Consider the following 17552-nt stretch of genomic DNA (forward strand, 5'->3'; position numbering starts at 1 on the left):
AATATGGTGCTGAACCGCGCTGTGGATTCTTCTTCGGGCAGGTCAGCGGTGCCCCCCTCGCAGCTGGAGAGCCTGCGTAGGGTCCTGACGAATTCAAGGTTGGTAGATGTCTGGAGGTTACTACACCCAACTGCCCGGGATTATACCTACTTTTCTACAGTACATAATTCCTACAGTAGACTGGATTATTTTTTGATTAGCCATGGGCTCCTGTCTTTTAACCCAAAATCCGACATCGACACGATGTTGTGGTCGGATCATGCTCCGGTTTTGCTCTCCCTGCGGCTACAGAGTCTCGCTCCAAGAGAATGGACCTGGTCTTTAAACCCTGGTCTCCTTGGAGATTTAACGCGTCGGGGGGCTGTGCGGACAGCAATCTCGGACTTTCTAGATTTTCACAAACACGACCCCACGGCTATTCCGTTTCAATGGGAAGCTTTGAAAGGCATCATACGGGGAGTTTTTATACAACAGGGGGCCCGACTGAAGAGAGAGAGGGAGACTAATATACTGGGTTTGCTGTCTCGTGTCCAGGCTCTGGAGTTGGATCATAAACGGACTAGAGACGCCGGGGTGCTGACTGATGTTATTCGGGCACGATGTGAATTGAGTAACTTGTTGGACACGACACCAGCACGACAGAGGGATCGCTTCCACAAATTTCTGTACAAGTATTCTGACAAACCTGGGAGAGCCCTGGCGAGGTTTTTACATCCCCGTGTCCCCACTACTTATATTCCTGCCATGTGGTCTGCTGTGGGTGAACTGGTCCATTTTCCTCGGGAGATTGTGGACTCATTCAGAGCATATTATGAAGCTCTCTATAATTTAAGCGGCCCATTGTCTGATATGTCTCCTTCCTAGTTTCAGGCACGGGTGGACGATTACATTCGAGATACCGAGCTCCCGCCCATGTCGGCGGAGGAGTCTGAGGCTATGGAGAACCCTCTTTCGGAACAGGAGATTTTAGGCACAATAAAATCCTTAGCCAATGGTAAATGCCCTGGCCCGGACGGATTCTCTGCCGCCTTTTATAAGCTGTATGCGGGTTCCCTGGTACCCTTTATGACCAAACTGTTTAATTCCATCTCAGCTAGCTGTCCCTTTGCCCCCCAAACGCTGATGGCTACAATCACCGTGATTCCTAAACCGGGGAAAGACCCCCTGTTATGTGCAAGCTATAGGCCCATATCCCTTATTAATGTGGATGTGAAGGTGTTCGCAAAAGTGTTAGCTGGTAGACTGAACCCTGTTCTCCCTGGGTCCATCCATAATGATCAAGCGGGCTTTGTACCACACAGGGAGGCCAGAGATAACACGGTGAAGACGTTGCGTCTGACTTCATACTTGCACACGGGAAAGGTACCAGCATGCTTATTATCTATCGACGCTGAGAAGGCGTTCGATCGCCTAGGCTGGCCCTTCCTACGTGTGTCCCTGAAGCAACAGGGAGTGGGTCCTAACATGCTGGAGAGGATTTTTGCTCTATACCATAAACCTGCGGCCCGTCTCAGAGTGAATGGCACCCTCTCCTCACCCATTAACATAAGGAACGGGACCCGGCAGGGTTGCCCCCTCTCCCCCTTACTTTATATTCTTGCAATGGAACATCTGGCAGTGGCATTGCGGAAGACACCTGATATCGAGGATCTGCGGATTGGCCAACATGAGTTTAAGATATCCCTATATGCGGATGACTGTTATACATTACCAACCCGATTGTGGCCTTTCCTGTACTTCTCCGAGAATTCCGTAGGTTCGGGGAGGTCTCAAATTTTAAAGTCAACTACTCCAAGACGGAGGCCCTTAGTGTCTCTTTACCTGACGATCTGGTTTCCCAGCTTCAGGTGTCCTTTTAAGTGGAAGACTGCCACCTTAAAATATTTAGGAGTCTTAATACCTGCTGACATTAACGCAACATATGCTCTGAACTATGTCTCGCTCCTGCGGAGAACTATCCCCTTCACGACCAATGACTCCACATAGGCGTCATGAAACCTGGTTCAAATCTGACCAGTGACGCCTATGTGGCGTCATGACTTCAAAGCCCCCCTGCGGGTCGGGTGACCGGGGTCACTGAAAGGTCACCCGACCCGCAGATACAGGGGGCTTTGTAATTCACCACAGGGGGCGTGGCTTAGCCCCCACGTGGCTACGATCGCTCTGATTGGCTGTTAAAAGTGAAACAGCCAATCAGAGCGATAGTAATATTTCATCAATGAAAATTGATGAAATATTACAATCCAGCCATGTCCGACGCTGCTGTAGCATCGGACATGGCTGGAGACACCGATTCCACCACCCCCCCCCCACCGGCGATCGCCCCCCCGCAACTGAATGACAGCGGCGATCTGCCGCCGCTGTCATCATCTGCCCCCCTCCCATTCCCTCTGCTCCCCGCCAGCCTCCGATCCCCCCCTCACCCCCCCGTACCTCCTGAGTCCCCCCGTCCCTCCCGGTGTCCCTCGGGTCCGGATGATGGGCGCCGCCATCTTTGAAAATGGCAGGCGCATGCGCAGTGCGCCCGCCCGAATCTGCCGGCTGCAGATTCCATTCTTTCATTTTGATCACTCTCACAGTGATCAAAATGAAAGAAAAAGTAAATAAACCCCCCGATTATCACCCCCATAGGTAGGCAGAACTAATAAAATAAAGAAAATATTTTTATTTTTCCATTAGGGTTAGGGTTGAAAAGAGGGTTAGGGTTGAAAAGAGGGTTAGGGTTAGGGTTAGGAAAGAGGGTTAGGGTTGGAATGAGGGTTAGGGTTGGAATGAGGGTTAGGGTTGGAATGAGGGTTAGGGTTGGAATGAGGGTTAGGGTTGGAATGAGGGTTAGGGTTGGAATGAGGGTTAGGGTTGGAATGAGGGTTAGGGTTGGAATGAGGGTTAGGGTTGGAATGAGGGTTAGGGTTGGAATGAGGGTTAGGGTTGGAATGAGGGTTAGGGTTGGAATGAGGGTTAGGGTTGGAATGAGGGTTAGGGTTGGAATGAGGGTTAGGGTTGGAATGAGGGTTAGGGTTGGAATGAGGGTTAGGGTTGGAATGAGGGTTAGGGTTGGAATGAGGGTTAGGGTTGGAATGAGGGTTAGGGTTGGAATGAGGGTTAGGGTTGGAATGAGGGTTAGGGTTGGAATGAGGGTTAGGGTTGGAATGAGGGTTAGGGTTGGAATGAGGGTTAGGGTTGGAATGAGGGTTAGGGTTGGAATGAGGGTTAGGGTTGGAATGAGGGTTAGGGTTGGAATGAGGGTTAGGGTTGGAATGAGGGTTAGGGTTGGAATGAGGGTTAGGGTTGGAATGAGGGTTAGGGTTGGAATGAGGGTTAGGGTTGGAATGAGGGTTAGGGTTGGAATGAGGGTTAGGGTTGGAATGAGGGTTAGGGTTGGAATGAGGGTTAGGGTTGGAATGAGGGTTAGGGTTGGAATGAGGGTTAGGGTTGGAATGAGGGTTAGGGTTGGAATGAGGGTTAGGGTTGGAATGAGGGTTAGGGTTGGAATGAGGGTTAGGGTTGGAATGAGGGTTAGGGTTGGAATGAGGGTTAGGGTTGGAATGAGGGTTAGGGTTGGAATGAGGGTTAGGGTTGGAATGAGGGTTAGGGTTGGAATGAGGGTTAGGGTTGGAATGAGGGTTAGGGTTGGAATGAGGGTTAGGGTTGGAATGAGGGTTAGGGTTGGAATGAGGGTTAGGGTTGGAATGAGGGTTAGGGTTGGAATGAGGGTTAGGGTTGGAATGAGGGTTAGGGTTGGAATTAGGGTTAGGGTTGGAATTAGGGTTAGGGTTGGAATTAGGGTTAGGGTTGGAATTAGGGTTAGGGTTGGAATTAGGGTTAGGGTTGGAATTAGGGTTAGGGTTGGAATTAGGGTTAGGGTTGGAATTAGGGTTAGGGTTGGAATTAGGGTTAGGGTTGGAATTAGGGTTAGGGTTGGAATTAGGGTTAGGGTTGGAATTAGGGTTAGGGTTGGAATTAGGGTTAGGGTTGGAATTAGGGTTAGGGTTGGAATTAGGGTTAGGGTTGGGATTAGGGTTAGGGTTGGGATTAGGGTTCGGGCTCTGTTGGGGTTATGGTTAGGGTTGGAATTAGGGTTAGGGATGTGTTGGGGTTAGGGCTGTGGTTAGGGGTGTGTTGGGGGTAGGGCTGGAGTTAGAATTGAGGGGTTTCCACTGTTTAGGCACAGCAGGGGGTCACCAAACGCGACATGGTGCAACCATTGATTCCAGCCAATTTTGCGTTCAAAAAGTTAAACGGTGCTTCCTCCCTTCCAAGCCCCGACGTGTGCCCAAACAGTGGTTTACCCCAACATATGGGGTATCAGCGTACTCAGGAAAAATTGCACAACAACTTTGGGGTTCTAATTTCTCCTGGTACCCTTGGGAAAATAAAAAATTTGGGGCTAAAAAAATATTTTTGTGGAAAAATTTTTTTTTATAATTTTCACGTCTCTGCGTTATAAAGTTCTGTGAAGCACTTGGGGGTCCAAAGTGCTCACCAGGCATCTAGATAAGTTACTTGGGAGGTCTAGTTTCCAAAATGGGGTCACTTGTGGGGGGTTTCTATTGTTTAGGCACATCAGGGGCTCTGCAAACGTAATGACGGCCGCAGACCATTCCATCAAAGTCTGCATTTCAAAACGCCACTACTTCCATTCCGAGCCCTTACGTGTGCCCAAACAATATTTCCCCGCCATATATGGGGCACCAGCGTACTCAGGACAAACTGTACAACAACGTTTGGGGTCCAATTTATCCTGCTACCCTTGTGAAAAAAAAAATTGCTGGGTAAAAATCATTTTTTTTGAGGAAAAAAAAAAATATTTTTTATTTTCACGTCTCTGCGTTATAAACTTCTGTGAAGCACTTGGGGGTTCAAGGTGCTCACCACACATCTAGATAAGTTCCTTAGGGGGTCTAGTTTCCAAAATGGGGTCACTTGTGGAGGGTTCCACAGTTTAGGTACATCAGGGGTTCTGCAAATGTAACATGATGCCCGCAGACCATTCCATCAAAGTCAGCATTTCATAATGTCACTACTTCCCTTCCAGGCCCCGACGTGTGCCCAAACAGTGGTTCCCCCCCACATGTGGGGTACCAGCGTACTCAGGACAAACTGGACAACAAATTTTGGGGTCTAATTTATCCTGGTACCCTTGTGAAAATAAAAAATTGCGCACTAAAAAATAATTTTTTGAGGGAAAAATTTTTTTTTTCATTTTCACGGCTCTGCGTCATAAACTTTTGTGAAGCACTTGAGGGTTCAAGGTGCTCACTACACATCTAGATAAGTTCCTTAGGGGGTCTAGTTTCCAAAATGGGGTCATTTGTGGGGGGGGCTCCAATGTTTAGGCACACAGGGGCTCTCCAAACACGACATGGTGTCCGCTAACGATTGGAAGTAATTTGCATTTCAAAAAGTCAAATGGCGCTCCTTCCCTTCTGAGCCCTGCCGTGTGCCCAAACAGTGGTTCCCCCCCCACATATGGGGTACCAGCGTACTCAGGACAAACTGGACAACAAGATTTGTGGTCCAATTTCTCCTGTTATCCTTGTGAAAATTAAAAATAGTGTGCTAAAATTCATTTTTGAGGAAAAAAAATTATTTTTTATTTTCACTGCTCTGTGTTATAAACTTTTGTGAAGCACTTGTGGGTTCAAAGTGCTCCCTACACGTCTAGATAAGTTCCTTAGGGGGTCTAGTTTCCAAAATGGGGTCACTTGTGGGGGAGCTCCAATGTTTAGGTGCACAGGGGCTCTCCAAATGCGACATGGTGTCCGATAACGAGTGGAGCTAATTTTCCATTCAAAAAGTCAAATGGTGCTCCTTGCCTTCCGGGCCATGCCGTGCACCCAAACAGTGGTTTATGACCACATATGAGGTATCTGTGCACTCAGGAGAAATTGCTCAACAAATTTTAGGATCCATTTTATCCTGTTGCCCATGTGAAAATGAAAAAACTGAGGCTAAAAGAAAATTTTTGTGAAAAAAAAAGTATTTTTTTTTTTTTTTACAGATCAATTTGTGAAGTACCTGGGGGTTCAAAGTGATCACTATGCATCTAGATAAGTTCCTTGGGGGGTCTAGTTTCCAAAATGGGGTCACTTGTGGAGGAGCTCCAATGTTTAGGCACATCAGGGGCTCTCCAAACGCGACATGGCAACCGCTAAATATTCCAGCATATTTTCCATTCAAAAAGTCAAATGGCGCTCCTTCCCTTCTGAGCCGTGCCGTGCGCCCAAACAGTGGTTTATGACCACATATGAGGTATCGTTGTACTCAGGAGAAATTGCCCAACAAATTTTAGGATCCACTTTATCCTGTTTCCCATGTGAAAATGAAAAAATTTATGCTAAAAGAAAATTTTTGTTGGAAAAATTAAAATGTCCATTTTTTCTTTCCACATTGCTTTAGTTCCTGTGAAACACCTGAAGGGTTAATAATCTTCTTGAATGTAGTTTTGAGTAGCTTGAGGGGTGCAGTTTTTAGAATGGTGTAACTTTTGGGTATTTTCTGCCATATAGACCCCTCAAAGTGACTTCAAATGTGAGGTGGTCCCTAAAAAAAATGGTTTTGTAAATTTTATTGTAAAAATGAGAAATCGCTGGTCAACTTTTAACCCTTATAACTTCCTAACAAAAAAATATTTTGTTTCCAAAATTGTGCTGATGTAAAGTAGACATATGGGAAATGTTATTTATTAACTATTTTGTGTCACATAACTCTCTGGTTTAACAGAATAAAAATTCAAAATTTGAAAATTGCAAAATTTTCTAAATTTTCACCAAATTTCTGATTTTTTGACAAATAAACGCAAAAATTATCAACCTAAATTTACCACTAACATGAAGCCCAATATGTCACGAAAAAACAATCTCAGAATCGCTAGGATCCGTTCCTGAGTTATTACCTCATAAAGGGACACTGGTCAGAATTGCAAAAAATGGCCTGGTCATTAAGGTCAAAATAGGCTTGGTCATGAAGGGGTTAAACGATATAGCAGACCTCAACTGTCTTGGTTTGGACGAGTGGGAGTGATCAAGATGGAAATCTTGCCCCGATTTCTTTATCTTTTCCAGACTGCTCCAGTGCAGGTTCCGGACTATTTTTTCAGACGCCTGCAATCGGCTATCAATAGCTTTATCTGGGGAACTAGGAAACCGCGGACTCGGTTCTCGATACTAGTGAGACCCAAGACTAAAGGGGGGGGGTAGGCCTTCCTGAATTTAAACGTTATCAGACGGTTCTGCTCTCTGTTGACTGGAGGTTCGGGGATGCTCATAAACAGTGGGTGTTCTTAGAGAAACCTTTATCACCCTCTTCTCTGTACTGGCTGCCTTGGCTGGGGGGGAGGAAATCGGACGCCCACCTGTGTCGAGTTTTGCACCATTCACACAGATTGTTCTGAGGTTTTGGGACAGATCCTATGTGAAATTACGCCTGACCTCCCGAATGAGCAGATTGAGTCCCCTTTTTGACAATCCGGCCTTTCCCCCAACAATGAATAGATCTACGTATTTGTGCTGGTCATGACTTGACGGGGTGGGACTGGGTCAGGTGAGGGATAGGCATGTCGGGCTCTCTGACGTGCGGGGGCTACGAGGCCCTGGTCATGCGGCGCCGCTGTCCTGGCTGGAGTTCCTGCAATTGCGGAGCTTCCTTCTCGGTGCACCATTGGGGGCACTGACGCCATTTGAGTCCATGATGCTCCCTACCGAGGGTCCCTCACATGTGGTTTCGGTGCTCTATGGCCTGATCTTGAATTCACTTCCCTCTACTTCACTTGGATTTATGGAGGCTTGGGAGAGGGACCTGGGGATCACCTTTTCTGAGGCAGATAGTTTAAAAATGTTCACTCTTACACATAAGATGACAATGTCCTGTCAGGCGCAGGAGAGGAATTATAAATTACTGACGCGCTGGTATAGGTGTCCCACACTCCTCCATAGGAATAATCCGGAGACCCCGGACGCCTGCTGGAGATGTGGATCCGCCGCGGGCTCTATGCTTCATGTTTGGTGGTCCTGTGGTTCCCTACAACCCTTCTGGAATTCAGTTTTTGATGCCTTTCATCTGATGACTGGGGTTCGCCATGAGCCCTCCCCCCAAATGGCCCTATTTTCCCTGATTCCCAGTTCGATAGCTTCCGTTAAAAAAGGGATCCTAAGATTTTGCCTAACGGCTGCCAGAGCGGTTATTCCTCGGCATTGGAGGTCCCCTCCACGGAGGAATGGATTGCTGAAATGGAGAGACTACACCATCTGGAGTCACTGGCGGCGGATGACGGTGACGCTACATATGAACAGGGACGCATCTGGTTCCTCTGGCAATCCTTTAAGGAGAGCACGGGGTTCCTGACTTGGCTACGTACATATTCATAGTCTTCAATACGTGGGTATCTACACTGCTGGGTCTCTTCAAACCCCTTCTCACCTCTCCCTCCTTACTTCCCTTTTCCCCATTTCCCCCTCTTCCCCTTCCTTTTTCTTCTTTCCTTTATCTTCTATTTCTATAATTGTTTTTTGTATAGGTTAGTTACTCTATAGATAAGGCTCTTGTCCGGAGGTGATCATCGAGATAGCTAGCATGTATCCTTTATGTGCCAGTGTCTTTGCTAGGCTATATGCGTGCTGCTTTTACACAGATGTAAGGCTGTGTGCACACGCTGCGGAAAAGGTGCGGATTCATCCGCGCGGATTTTGTAAAATCCGCAGGTGAAACCGCAGGTCAAAATACCTGCGGTTTCACCTGCGGATTGCTCTGCGGTTTTGCCCTGCGGTTTTTCATCTCCTCAATGGAGGAGATGGCAAACCGCAGGAGAATCCGCAGAAAGAATTGACATGTCAATTCTTTCTGCGGATTGAAAACCGCAGATAATCCGCGCGGAAAATTCCGCACCGTCTGCACTGCGGTTTTTGATTCCCATAGGGAATCATGGTACTGTACACCGCAGCAGAAACTGCTGCGGGTCCGCAGCGGCCAAAACCGCTGCGGAACCGCAGCAAAATCCGCAGCGTGTGCACACAGCCAAATGGTTCTTCCTACTGTTTTTTACTATTTGAAATTCCAATAAATATATTTACTGAAAAAAAAAAAAATAGGACCTTCCTCTTTTTTTTTTTTTTTTCTTCACCGACCTGGAAGTCCCCTCTAATTCTGGGTCAAATCGCGCGCTTCGCACCTGCGCAATAGCGCTTGTAGGCATCCTGCACCTCAGCCATTATGCCCCGGAAGTTCACCCATTACATCCAGGGCCCGGAGCATCTACGTCGGGCGGCGCAAGCCCCGCTCTGTACACTGGGCCGCGTCCCCCGGTCCCGGAAAGCTGCCGCGTTTGTTTCTTTTTCTCTGTGCCACAGGCCCTCTTACCGCTCCTACTGCGGCGGCTCTTCCGGTGGCTGTCCCGGTGCTCCATGCGGCACACCCGGAGTGCTCCTGAGTGAGACCGGGCGGCCCTCCCCGGACCCGGTCATCACTCCAGTCAATCCACCAGACGAGGGGGGAGCCATCTAACAGAAACTCCCCCGACTCTGCTTCTGGACCGCAGCCCCTGCCGTTCTCACGGATACTGCACAGGTGGCGTGCATTGGCCCAGGTATGTCTTTCTGAAGGATTCTTCCTGAGGTTCTCCTGGGAACAGGAAACCAAAACTGAGGAGAGGCGGACCGCCCCCTTTTATCTTTCTGTAGGTTTCCTGTTCCTGTGGGGCGGATCCCGCTACCTCCAGTGGGTGCTGTCGTGGCGAAGAGTAAAGGTGTTCCTTTCATCATAGGCCTTGTTGACCTCACTCCAAAGGTAACATTTATGGTTGTGGCCACAAGGTTCAATTTTGGTCTCATCACTACAAATTACCTTGTTCCAGAAGTTTTGAGGCTAGTCTCTGTGCTGTTTTGCGTATTGTAGGAGCGATACTTTGTGGCATTTGCGCAGTAATGGTTTTCTTCTGGCGACTCGACCATGCAGCCCATTTTTCTTCAAGTTTCTTCTTATTGCGCATCTTGAAACAGCCAAACCACTAGTTTTCAGACTCCTTTATTTCAGCTGATGTTAGTTGTGGGTTTTTCTTTGCATCCTGAACAATTTTCCTGACAGTTGTGGACAAAATTTTGGTTGGTCTCCCTGACCATGGTTTTGTTTTTACAGAGCCCCTGATTTTCCATTTGTTAATCACAGTTTGAACGCTTCTGACTGGCATTAATTCCTTGGATATCTTTTTGTATCCTTTTCATGTTTCATACAGTTCAACTACCTTTTCCCGTAGATCCGTTGACAATTCTTTTGCTTTTCCCATGACTCAATCCAGAAATGTCAGTGGCTGGATGAAAGATGCAAGAGTCTGTCTGGATCCCAGAAACTCACTCAGCTTTTGTGCACACACTGATTACAAGCAAACAAGTCACAGATGAGGATGTTACCTTTAGTAGCCAGTCAAACCCATTTGTGTCAACTTCTGTGCATGTTATCAGGCCAAAATCACCAGGGTATGTGAACTTTTGATCAGGGTTATTTGGATGTTTTAGGTTGTCATCAGGGCTGTGGAGTCGGAGCTCATTTTGATGGAGTCGGAATAAAATGGTCCAACGCCTAAAATATTTAATAAAATGGGTACCGTAGTTGAATGCAGAATGTGCTGAATATTTTTTCATAGGAATTTGGGAAAGTTATGAAATGTCCTATAAATGGCTGTTCTATTCTTGATCTAAGGCTACATTCACACACAGCGTTTTTGCCGCGTTTTTTGAGGATACGTTTTTCAGCTGCAAAAGCAGATCAGCTTTTTAAAAAACTGCATCACCTGAAAGGTTTTTGAGCTCATAGATAATGTTTTCAATAGCAAAAGCAGATTAGAAATCTGCTCTATCTATCCATTAATCCATATCTGTCTATCCATATCTTATCTGTACCAAAAAGAATGAAAGCCCGGTAGCACACAGACTAACACTCCTTTTTTTTCTTTAGCACCAGTCAGGTACACCTCATAGCTGCCCAAAAGGACGCCCAGGATAGGCATTGCTTGTCTTCAGTAACACATCAACATCAATTGATAGTTGGAATAAATAGACTGCATTCACCACATCTTAAGGTGCAGGCTTTATTTTCAAGCGTAGGGGTGTGCAGTATAAGGTTCTGCAGCAGCTGAGGTGTGCAGTATGAGATTCTGCGGGACAGTGAGGTTCTGCCCCCCCCCCCCCCCCCAGTTTTGATTCTGTCTAAAACAGTTTCTTATAGATATGGCGAACATTCAGGTAACCCTAAATGAAGGTCAATGGACACAGGTGGCTGAATTGAAGGAATTGCTTAATCACCTATTTACTGTGACTAAAAAATTACAAGCTGAGGATTTAACTCCTGGCATTGTCATAAGGGAGTGGAAGAACTTGCTATTTTGCCTGTCCCAAAGAGGAGATTTAATCGCAGATGGCATTTCTGCTTCAATGAAACGGAGAGAGACACAGCTATTGGAAAATAATTTTTTTTTCTGGCAGCTGTTTATGTGAACCCAAGTCATCCTATACTGCTTGATGATCAACAGCTTACTAAAGGAAAAGAAGCTCTGACTGAGGTAGTAGTTAGGATGAGTGGCCTACAGGAGGACTGCCAGGTGCAAGAGGACTTGGGTCCTGACAGTGCTACTGCTGCCATATCTTCATCCTCATCAGATGAGGAGTTTGACTTTGACAAGTATTTGGATGATATGGAGCAGGCAAAGCGTTGCTGCAAGGAAAAAGATTTCACTCCGTCTCCTATAGCAAGCAGATTGACCAGATTTCGGCAAAATGTTTCACTTTCTCTCAAAGAAAAATAAAAATTCAACCGTTCATCAAAACTGACTGTGCATGAGGCAATTCCTTTATACTTGGAAATTGTTGGAGATGTTGCCCATGTGGTTACGGCTTTTCCTCCAACCCAAGTTAGTGTAGAGAGGTTGTTCTCTGGCCTTAAAATTATTAGGTCAGATTTGAGGTCATCTATGAAGGAGGATCTAATGGAGGCAATTCTATTTCTTAGAACAAACTCATAGACTGCACAAATGTTATTTAGTATGTTTTTGTTGAAAACTGTTTTTTTGCCACTAACATAGTTTATTACATAGTGTTATATATATATATATATATACATACATACACACACACACTGTATATATATATATATGTAATCGATATTACATAGTGTATTACATATTTACAATTTATTAGTTTTTTGTGTTCTAAAGTTGTATTCCAATAAATATATTATGCTCTGTCTACTGTATATATCTTGATTATTGTATCATAAAAATAATTAAATGTCTGATGTTCACATTGTACTACAATAAATTTTTCACTTGAATATAAGCAATATATGTTGGATTCGGAGTCGTGGAGTCGGTGGAAGGGAAATTGAGGAGTCGGAGTCGCAGGTTTGGCTTACCGACTCCACAGCCCTGGTTGTCATTATGATTTAAAAAGAGAAAACACAGTAGTTTGACAATAAATGGCTTCACCCAGCCACTAACCATGAGTGGAGAAAAAGTTTTGGTGTTATCATTCATATTCTCTGAAAAAAGGCCAAGAAAGCAAAAATTCTGCCAGGGTATGCAAACTTTTGAGCACAACTGTACATTCAGTTGTGGACTAACTTAAAGGGGTTCTCCACCACAATGATATTGATGACTTATCCTATTGATAGGTCATGTGGGAAACATGGTGGCTTTGTATCGCTGGGGTCCTGGGTTCAAATAAATCCATTAATTAACAAAATACATTACTAGCAGGCCACACAATTTTAGTTCATACAATTGGGAATGTATCACTAGGTTTATGCTGCACCATACGAGAACAGCGTAAGGTTGCGTCATAATCCCCAATTTTAATGCTGTGTCACGCTTTGGGCTTCTTGCTGTAGTTTTGATAAAACACTTATCTGCTAGTCCTTTCAGTGACAACCTTGTGCTATATAGTTCTCAACATTCATGAGCTCCGGCTTCACCTGGTGGCACTGATTGACAGTTTTCTGCCTATGCATGGTGTACGTAGAAAGCTGTCAATCAATTCCGGGGATTGGGTAATACACAGCTTGTAGCACAACACTTTTTAAATTACTAAAAAACGTATAAAAAAATGTTGTTTTATTACCCTACAGGTGAATGATTCAACTATACCGCATGTGTCTTGGCTTATGTGTCAAAGCGAGGCCGTAAACGTTATGTGAACAGGGCCTGAGTTTACCATCGCACAAGAACATTGAAGCTTACTCTCTTTGCGTTGCTTTTCTGCCTTCTTCTTGCAGATCTGGGCTCGGAGATCATTCACTTCCGTCTGACGAGCTTCTACAACCCTCTCGCTCCTCTCTACTTCTTCACAGATCGCCTACAATAAGAGACCACGGGCTGAGAATTACACGTTACTGGTCTCTGACGCCGTCATTTTACAGGAAGATGACTCCTTACCTGAACCTTTTCTTGTAACGCATTATAAACCTGATAAATTAATCGGATGTCCTTCATTACACCATCTTTATCAAAAAAATTGGTACTAAAATGAGAGAAAAAAAAAAAGTAGAAAAATGCTATAAATATAAAGGGCGTTTACAAAAATCAATATCCCCTGCCCATATCTGACCAGCCGCATCTTGAAGGAAGCAGAGCTGTGCATGCTTGACCTACATGTCATTCATTGTCTATGGGTTGTCAGGAATAACTGATCGCTGCACTCGGGGCTTTCTTCAGGAGTCCCATAGACCAGGGTTCCCCAACTCCAGTCCTCAAGGCCCACCAACAGGTCATGTTTTCAGGATTTCCTTTGTATTGTACAGGTGAAGCAATTATCAACTGAGCAATACTAAGGAAATCCTGAAAACATGACCTGTTGGTGGGCCTTGAGGACTGGAGTTGGGGAACCCCGCCATAGACAATGAACGGTAGAGGATGAGCAACAGTGTTCCATTAAAGGAGGAGAAGCAGAACCACAACCTTGGGATCATCAGAGAACCGAGCAGTCGGACCCCCAGTGGACAACAACGTACCTATCCCAAGGATAGGGGATAACTTGTAATTTTGGCAAAACCCTTTTAAACAGAGTAGGGGACAGAATGACGAGGAATCCTATGTCTGAAACCCTTTAGTATATTATAGGTCTCCAAATCATCTAAAATAGTATATTGTAAAAAAAAAAAAAGAAAAAAAAACCTTAAAAGTCAAGTTTATTAGATATGCATTAAAAATGGAAAACAACAAAGTGGGAATGAAGTGAGTATCCTGATAACTACAGGCAACACTATTTCACCCTTTATTGTTATCCTATTTTATTATGTCTACGGAGGTTGGCACCCTAGAATCAGCGATAAATGGCGCCCGTCTATTCCTCCATCCATAGTATGGGCCTCCCGATGAACCAATAATGATGAGATACGTACTGTAGTTTTCAGATTTATAAGACGCACTTTTCCCCCCCCAAATTTAGGGGGAAAATGGGGGTGCGTCTTAAAATGCGTATACACCTTACCAGTACAGATGCTGCAGGCTGGGATGTGGGGGTGTCCAGCAGTGCTGCTGCGGGGGCTCTGCTGACATTTTGTGAAAGGCCAGAGCCCCTGCATTTCCATGGTTTCCTGTGCGGTGGAGTCCGGGAAAATGGCCGCCAGGGGCAGTGCATGCGCAGATGGAGATGTTGGCATCAAGATCTCAGGAGATGAGATCTCAGCACCGCCGGACACCGGCAGCAGCATCGGGCAGCACCGCCAGACACCCGCAGCGGCACACATCAGAACACCCCGTCATCCAAGCCTGCGGCATCTCCCCACTCTTGCCTCCTCCAGCAGCGACCATGGGACCCCGCTTCACCGCAGCCACCACCATCAGTAAGCAATAAGGCGCATGGATTATAGGAAGCACCACCATTTTGTTAAAATAAAAAAAATTGGATATTTTTCTACTCAAAATTTGGGGTGCGTCTTATAATCCGAAAAATACAGTAACACCCAATCTTCCAATGTTCAGCACGGACACTTTGTTATCCAACCTCCTCAGAACACAACAGAGACTAACAGTGTCAATGCTCCATGACATACTGAGGAACAGACGATCAGTCACCGTGACAAACATACTAACATCAGACTCTACGAATGCTACTGTATATTCCTTAGGGGAACTGGTGATTAGCATCTTTTCTACACACTGATGTTATCCATTTTTCACATCTTGTCCAAATCATTTTCTTTTTTAAGTTTATCTCCTATTAGCCTAGGGTCATTCATGGACCGCCACCGATGAGCAGGGGCGCCATTTATCGCTGACTCTAGGGTGCCAGCCTCCACGGCTAGGATAGGATAATAGTGTGAATTAGTGCTGCCTGTAGTTATCAGGCTACTTATATACCCATTGTAGGAATGAAGTACGGTAGGTTTTTTTTTTCCCCTTTTTTAATGAATGTCTAATACATTTAACTTTTTATAAGGATTCTCTTATAAAAAGAATATAAAGATAAATGCCTCGAGAAATATATATATATATATATATATATATATATATATATATATATATATATATATATATATATATATATATACACACACACACATACACTCGGTGAAATACTTGTATATAGTGCATTCATTAATTGAGTTTGTGACTTTTAGTTTTTAGAAAAAGTGATGTTTTATTCAAAACAGCTAAAACCATAAAAGCCAAATTACAGATGGATAATAAGGAGGGAAAATGTATAAAGGCAAGAGTCTTAACCAAAAACGAATCTCTTTCCAATACAAATAAAATGCACAACTGCTCCATGTTCGGGTTCTACAATTGCAGCTTTTATGTCACCTACATTTAGCCAGTAGGTGGCACTGTTATGCCAGATGCTGCAGTTACAAGCACTGGTCAATAGGTGGCAGCAGCAGCCATTAGTGTCAAATGTAATGCAGTATGTAGTGCTAAATACAGGTATAAATGACGCGTCTTCCTCTCCAGTCTACAATGTACAACGTGCATATTTACCCATGTTCCTTGATCACTTTGGCATAATTCTGTGAGGTGTTCGGCACTGAAGTCACTTTATATTCCTGCTGACTGGTTGTGCCTAGGTTTGGAATTGTTAAAGAAACTCTCTGATTATACCTAATGGAAAGCAAACAAAGATTTTAGCCCATCACCACAAGAAGGCAGCACTAAGGGTAGAATATTTGCTTAAGATTTTTTCCGCAGCAAAAATCGTGCAGATTTGGGTGCAGATTTGCAACAGATTCTTATTAATTTGTAATGAATTCTACATAAAGAAATGACGCTGAAGCTTTTAAATCCGTGATAAGTGATTTACAGTAAGCAACCCCTTAATGACGGCCCTACCCTATGGCACTCTATACCCTCCCTATTGCCACTGGGCCCATCCTCCAGTTATTCTCATGCTATCAGTGGAGAAGGCGCATGTGCACCTAATGACCCTGTCTAATAAATCCTTCTCACAGCATCCTCATTGATCGGGCAGCTTGGTCGTAGAACAGCTCAGCTATGCATGCTGGAGAGAATGGGATCATGCTCTGCAGATCTCCACGAACAACAAATGACAAAGCATTATCAGTGATGTCAGTTTCAGGGGCTGTGCTGATCCCTGCTCTACCGAGCATGCGTCTGTGGTCAATTGCAATGAACGCTCACTAAGGGCTACATGCTTACAGCGCTATATCTCCTTTCAATGCGCAGTGACAGTGCGCTCCCCTGCCAGCAAGGAAGCGCACTATCAGTACACATTGACAAGGAGAGAACACTGTAAACAAGGAGAGCAGAGACCATTCCAGTCTTAAACAGATCTACCGTATTTTCCGCTTTGTAAGACGCACTTTTTTCCCCAAAATTGAGGGGATAAAGGGGGTGCGTCTTACAAAGAGGATATACATTTGCGCTGCCACTGAGGGTACTTGCCGCGGCACTCTGTGCCCTGATGCTGCCGCTGCGCTGTCCGCCACCGCCGCGCTCCTGTCCCCCGGTGGTTTCTTCCGCCCCACCGCCGCCGCCGCGCTCTGTCCCGTTCAGCGTGGGGGGTCTCTGTCACTCCATGCCTGCTTTCTTCCTGGAAAATGGCCGCCGCGCATGCGCAGACGGACATCTCGGCACTGCCCGAGATTTCAGTGCCGAGATGTCCGTCTGCGCATGCGCGGCGGCCATTTTCCAGGAAGAAAGCAGGCATGGAGCGACAGAGACCCCCCACGCTGAACGGGACAGAGCGCGGCGGCGGCGGTGGGGCGGAAGAAACCACCGGGGGACAGGAGCGCGGCGGTGGCGGACAGCGCAGCGGCAGCATCAGGGCACAGAGTGCCGCGGCAAGTACCCTCAGAACGGGACAGAGCACGGCGATGGCGGCAAACACCGGGGGGACAGAGCGCGGTGGTGCCTGTAAGAACCGGGGGAGAGCGCGGCGGTGGTGGCAAGCAGGCACCGGGGGACAGCGTGGCGGTGGTGGCAAGCACTGGGGGTCAGAGTGCGGCGGTGGTGGCAAGCAGGCACCGGGGGACAGAGCGTGGCGGTGGTGGCAAGCATCAGGGGACAGAGGGCGGCGGCAGTAACAGACACCGGCAGCGGCACGCTGCACATCAAA

The 17552-nt window shown here is 46.0% G+C and overlaps 1 protein-coding gene across 1 annotated transcript in view; it reads right to left on the reverse strand.

Moving 5' to 3' along the window:
- Window positions 1–17552, reverse strand: part of ABRAXAS2 (abraxas 2, BRISC complex subunit) — a 35570-nt gene that overhangs the window by 11228 nt on the left and 6790 nt on the right. Inside the window, exons 6-8 of the mRNA XM_073546414.1 lie at window positions 15959–16078; window positions 13415–13499; window positions 13220–13334 (exon numbers count right to left, since the gene is read on the reverse strand). Coding sequence (XP_073402515.1) covers window positions 13220–13334; window positions 13415–13499; window positions 15959–16078 — 320 coding nt within the window. The remainder of the gene's footprint in view (window positions 1–13219; window positions 13335–13414; window positions 13500–15958; window positions 16079–17552) is intronic.

The sequence above is a fragment of the Dendrobates tinctorius genome, unplaced genomic scaffold, assembly GCF_039654945.1.
Source record: "Dendrobates tinctorius isolate UK_male_01 unplaced genomic scaffold, ASM3965494v1 ptg000147l, whole genome shotgun sequence".
Classification (NCBI taxonomy): domain Eukaryota; kingdom Metazoa; phylum Chordata; class Amphibia; order Anura; family Dendrobatidae; genus Dendrobates; species Dendrobates tinctorius.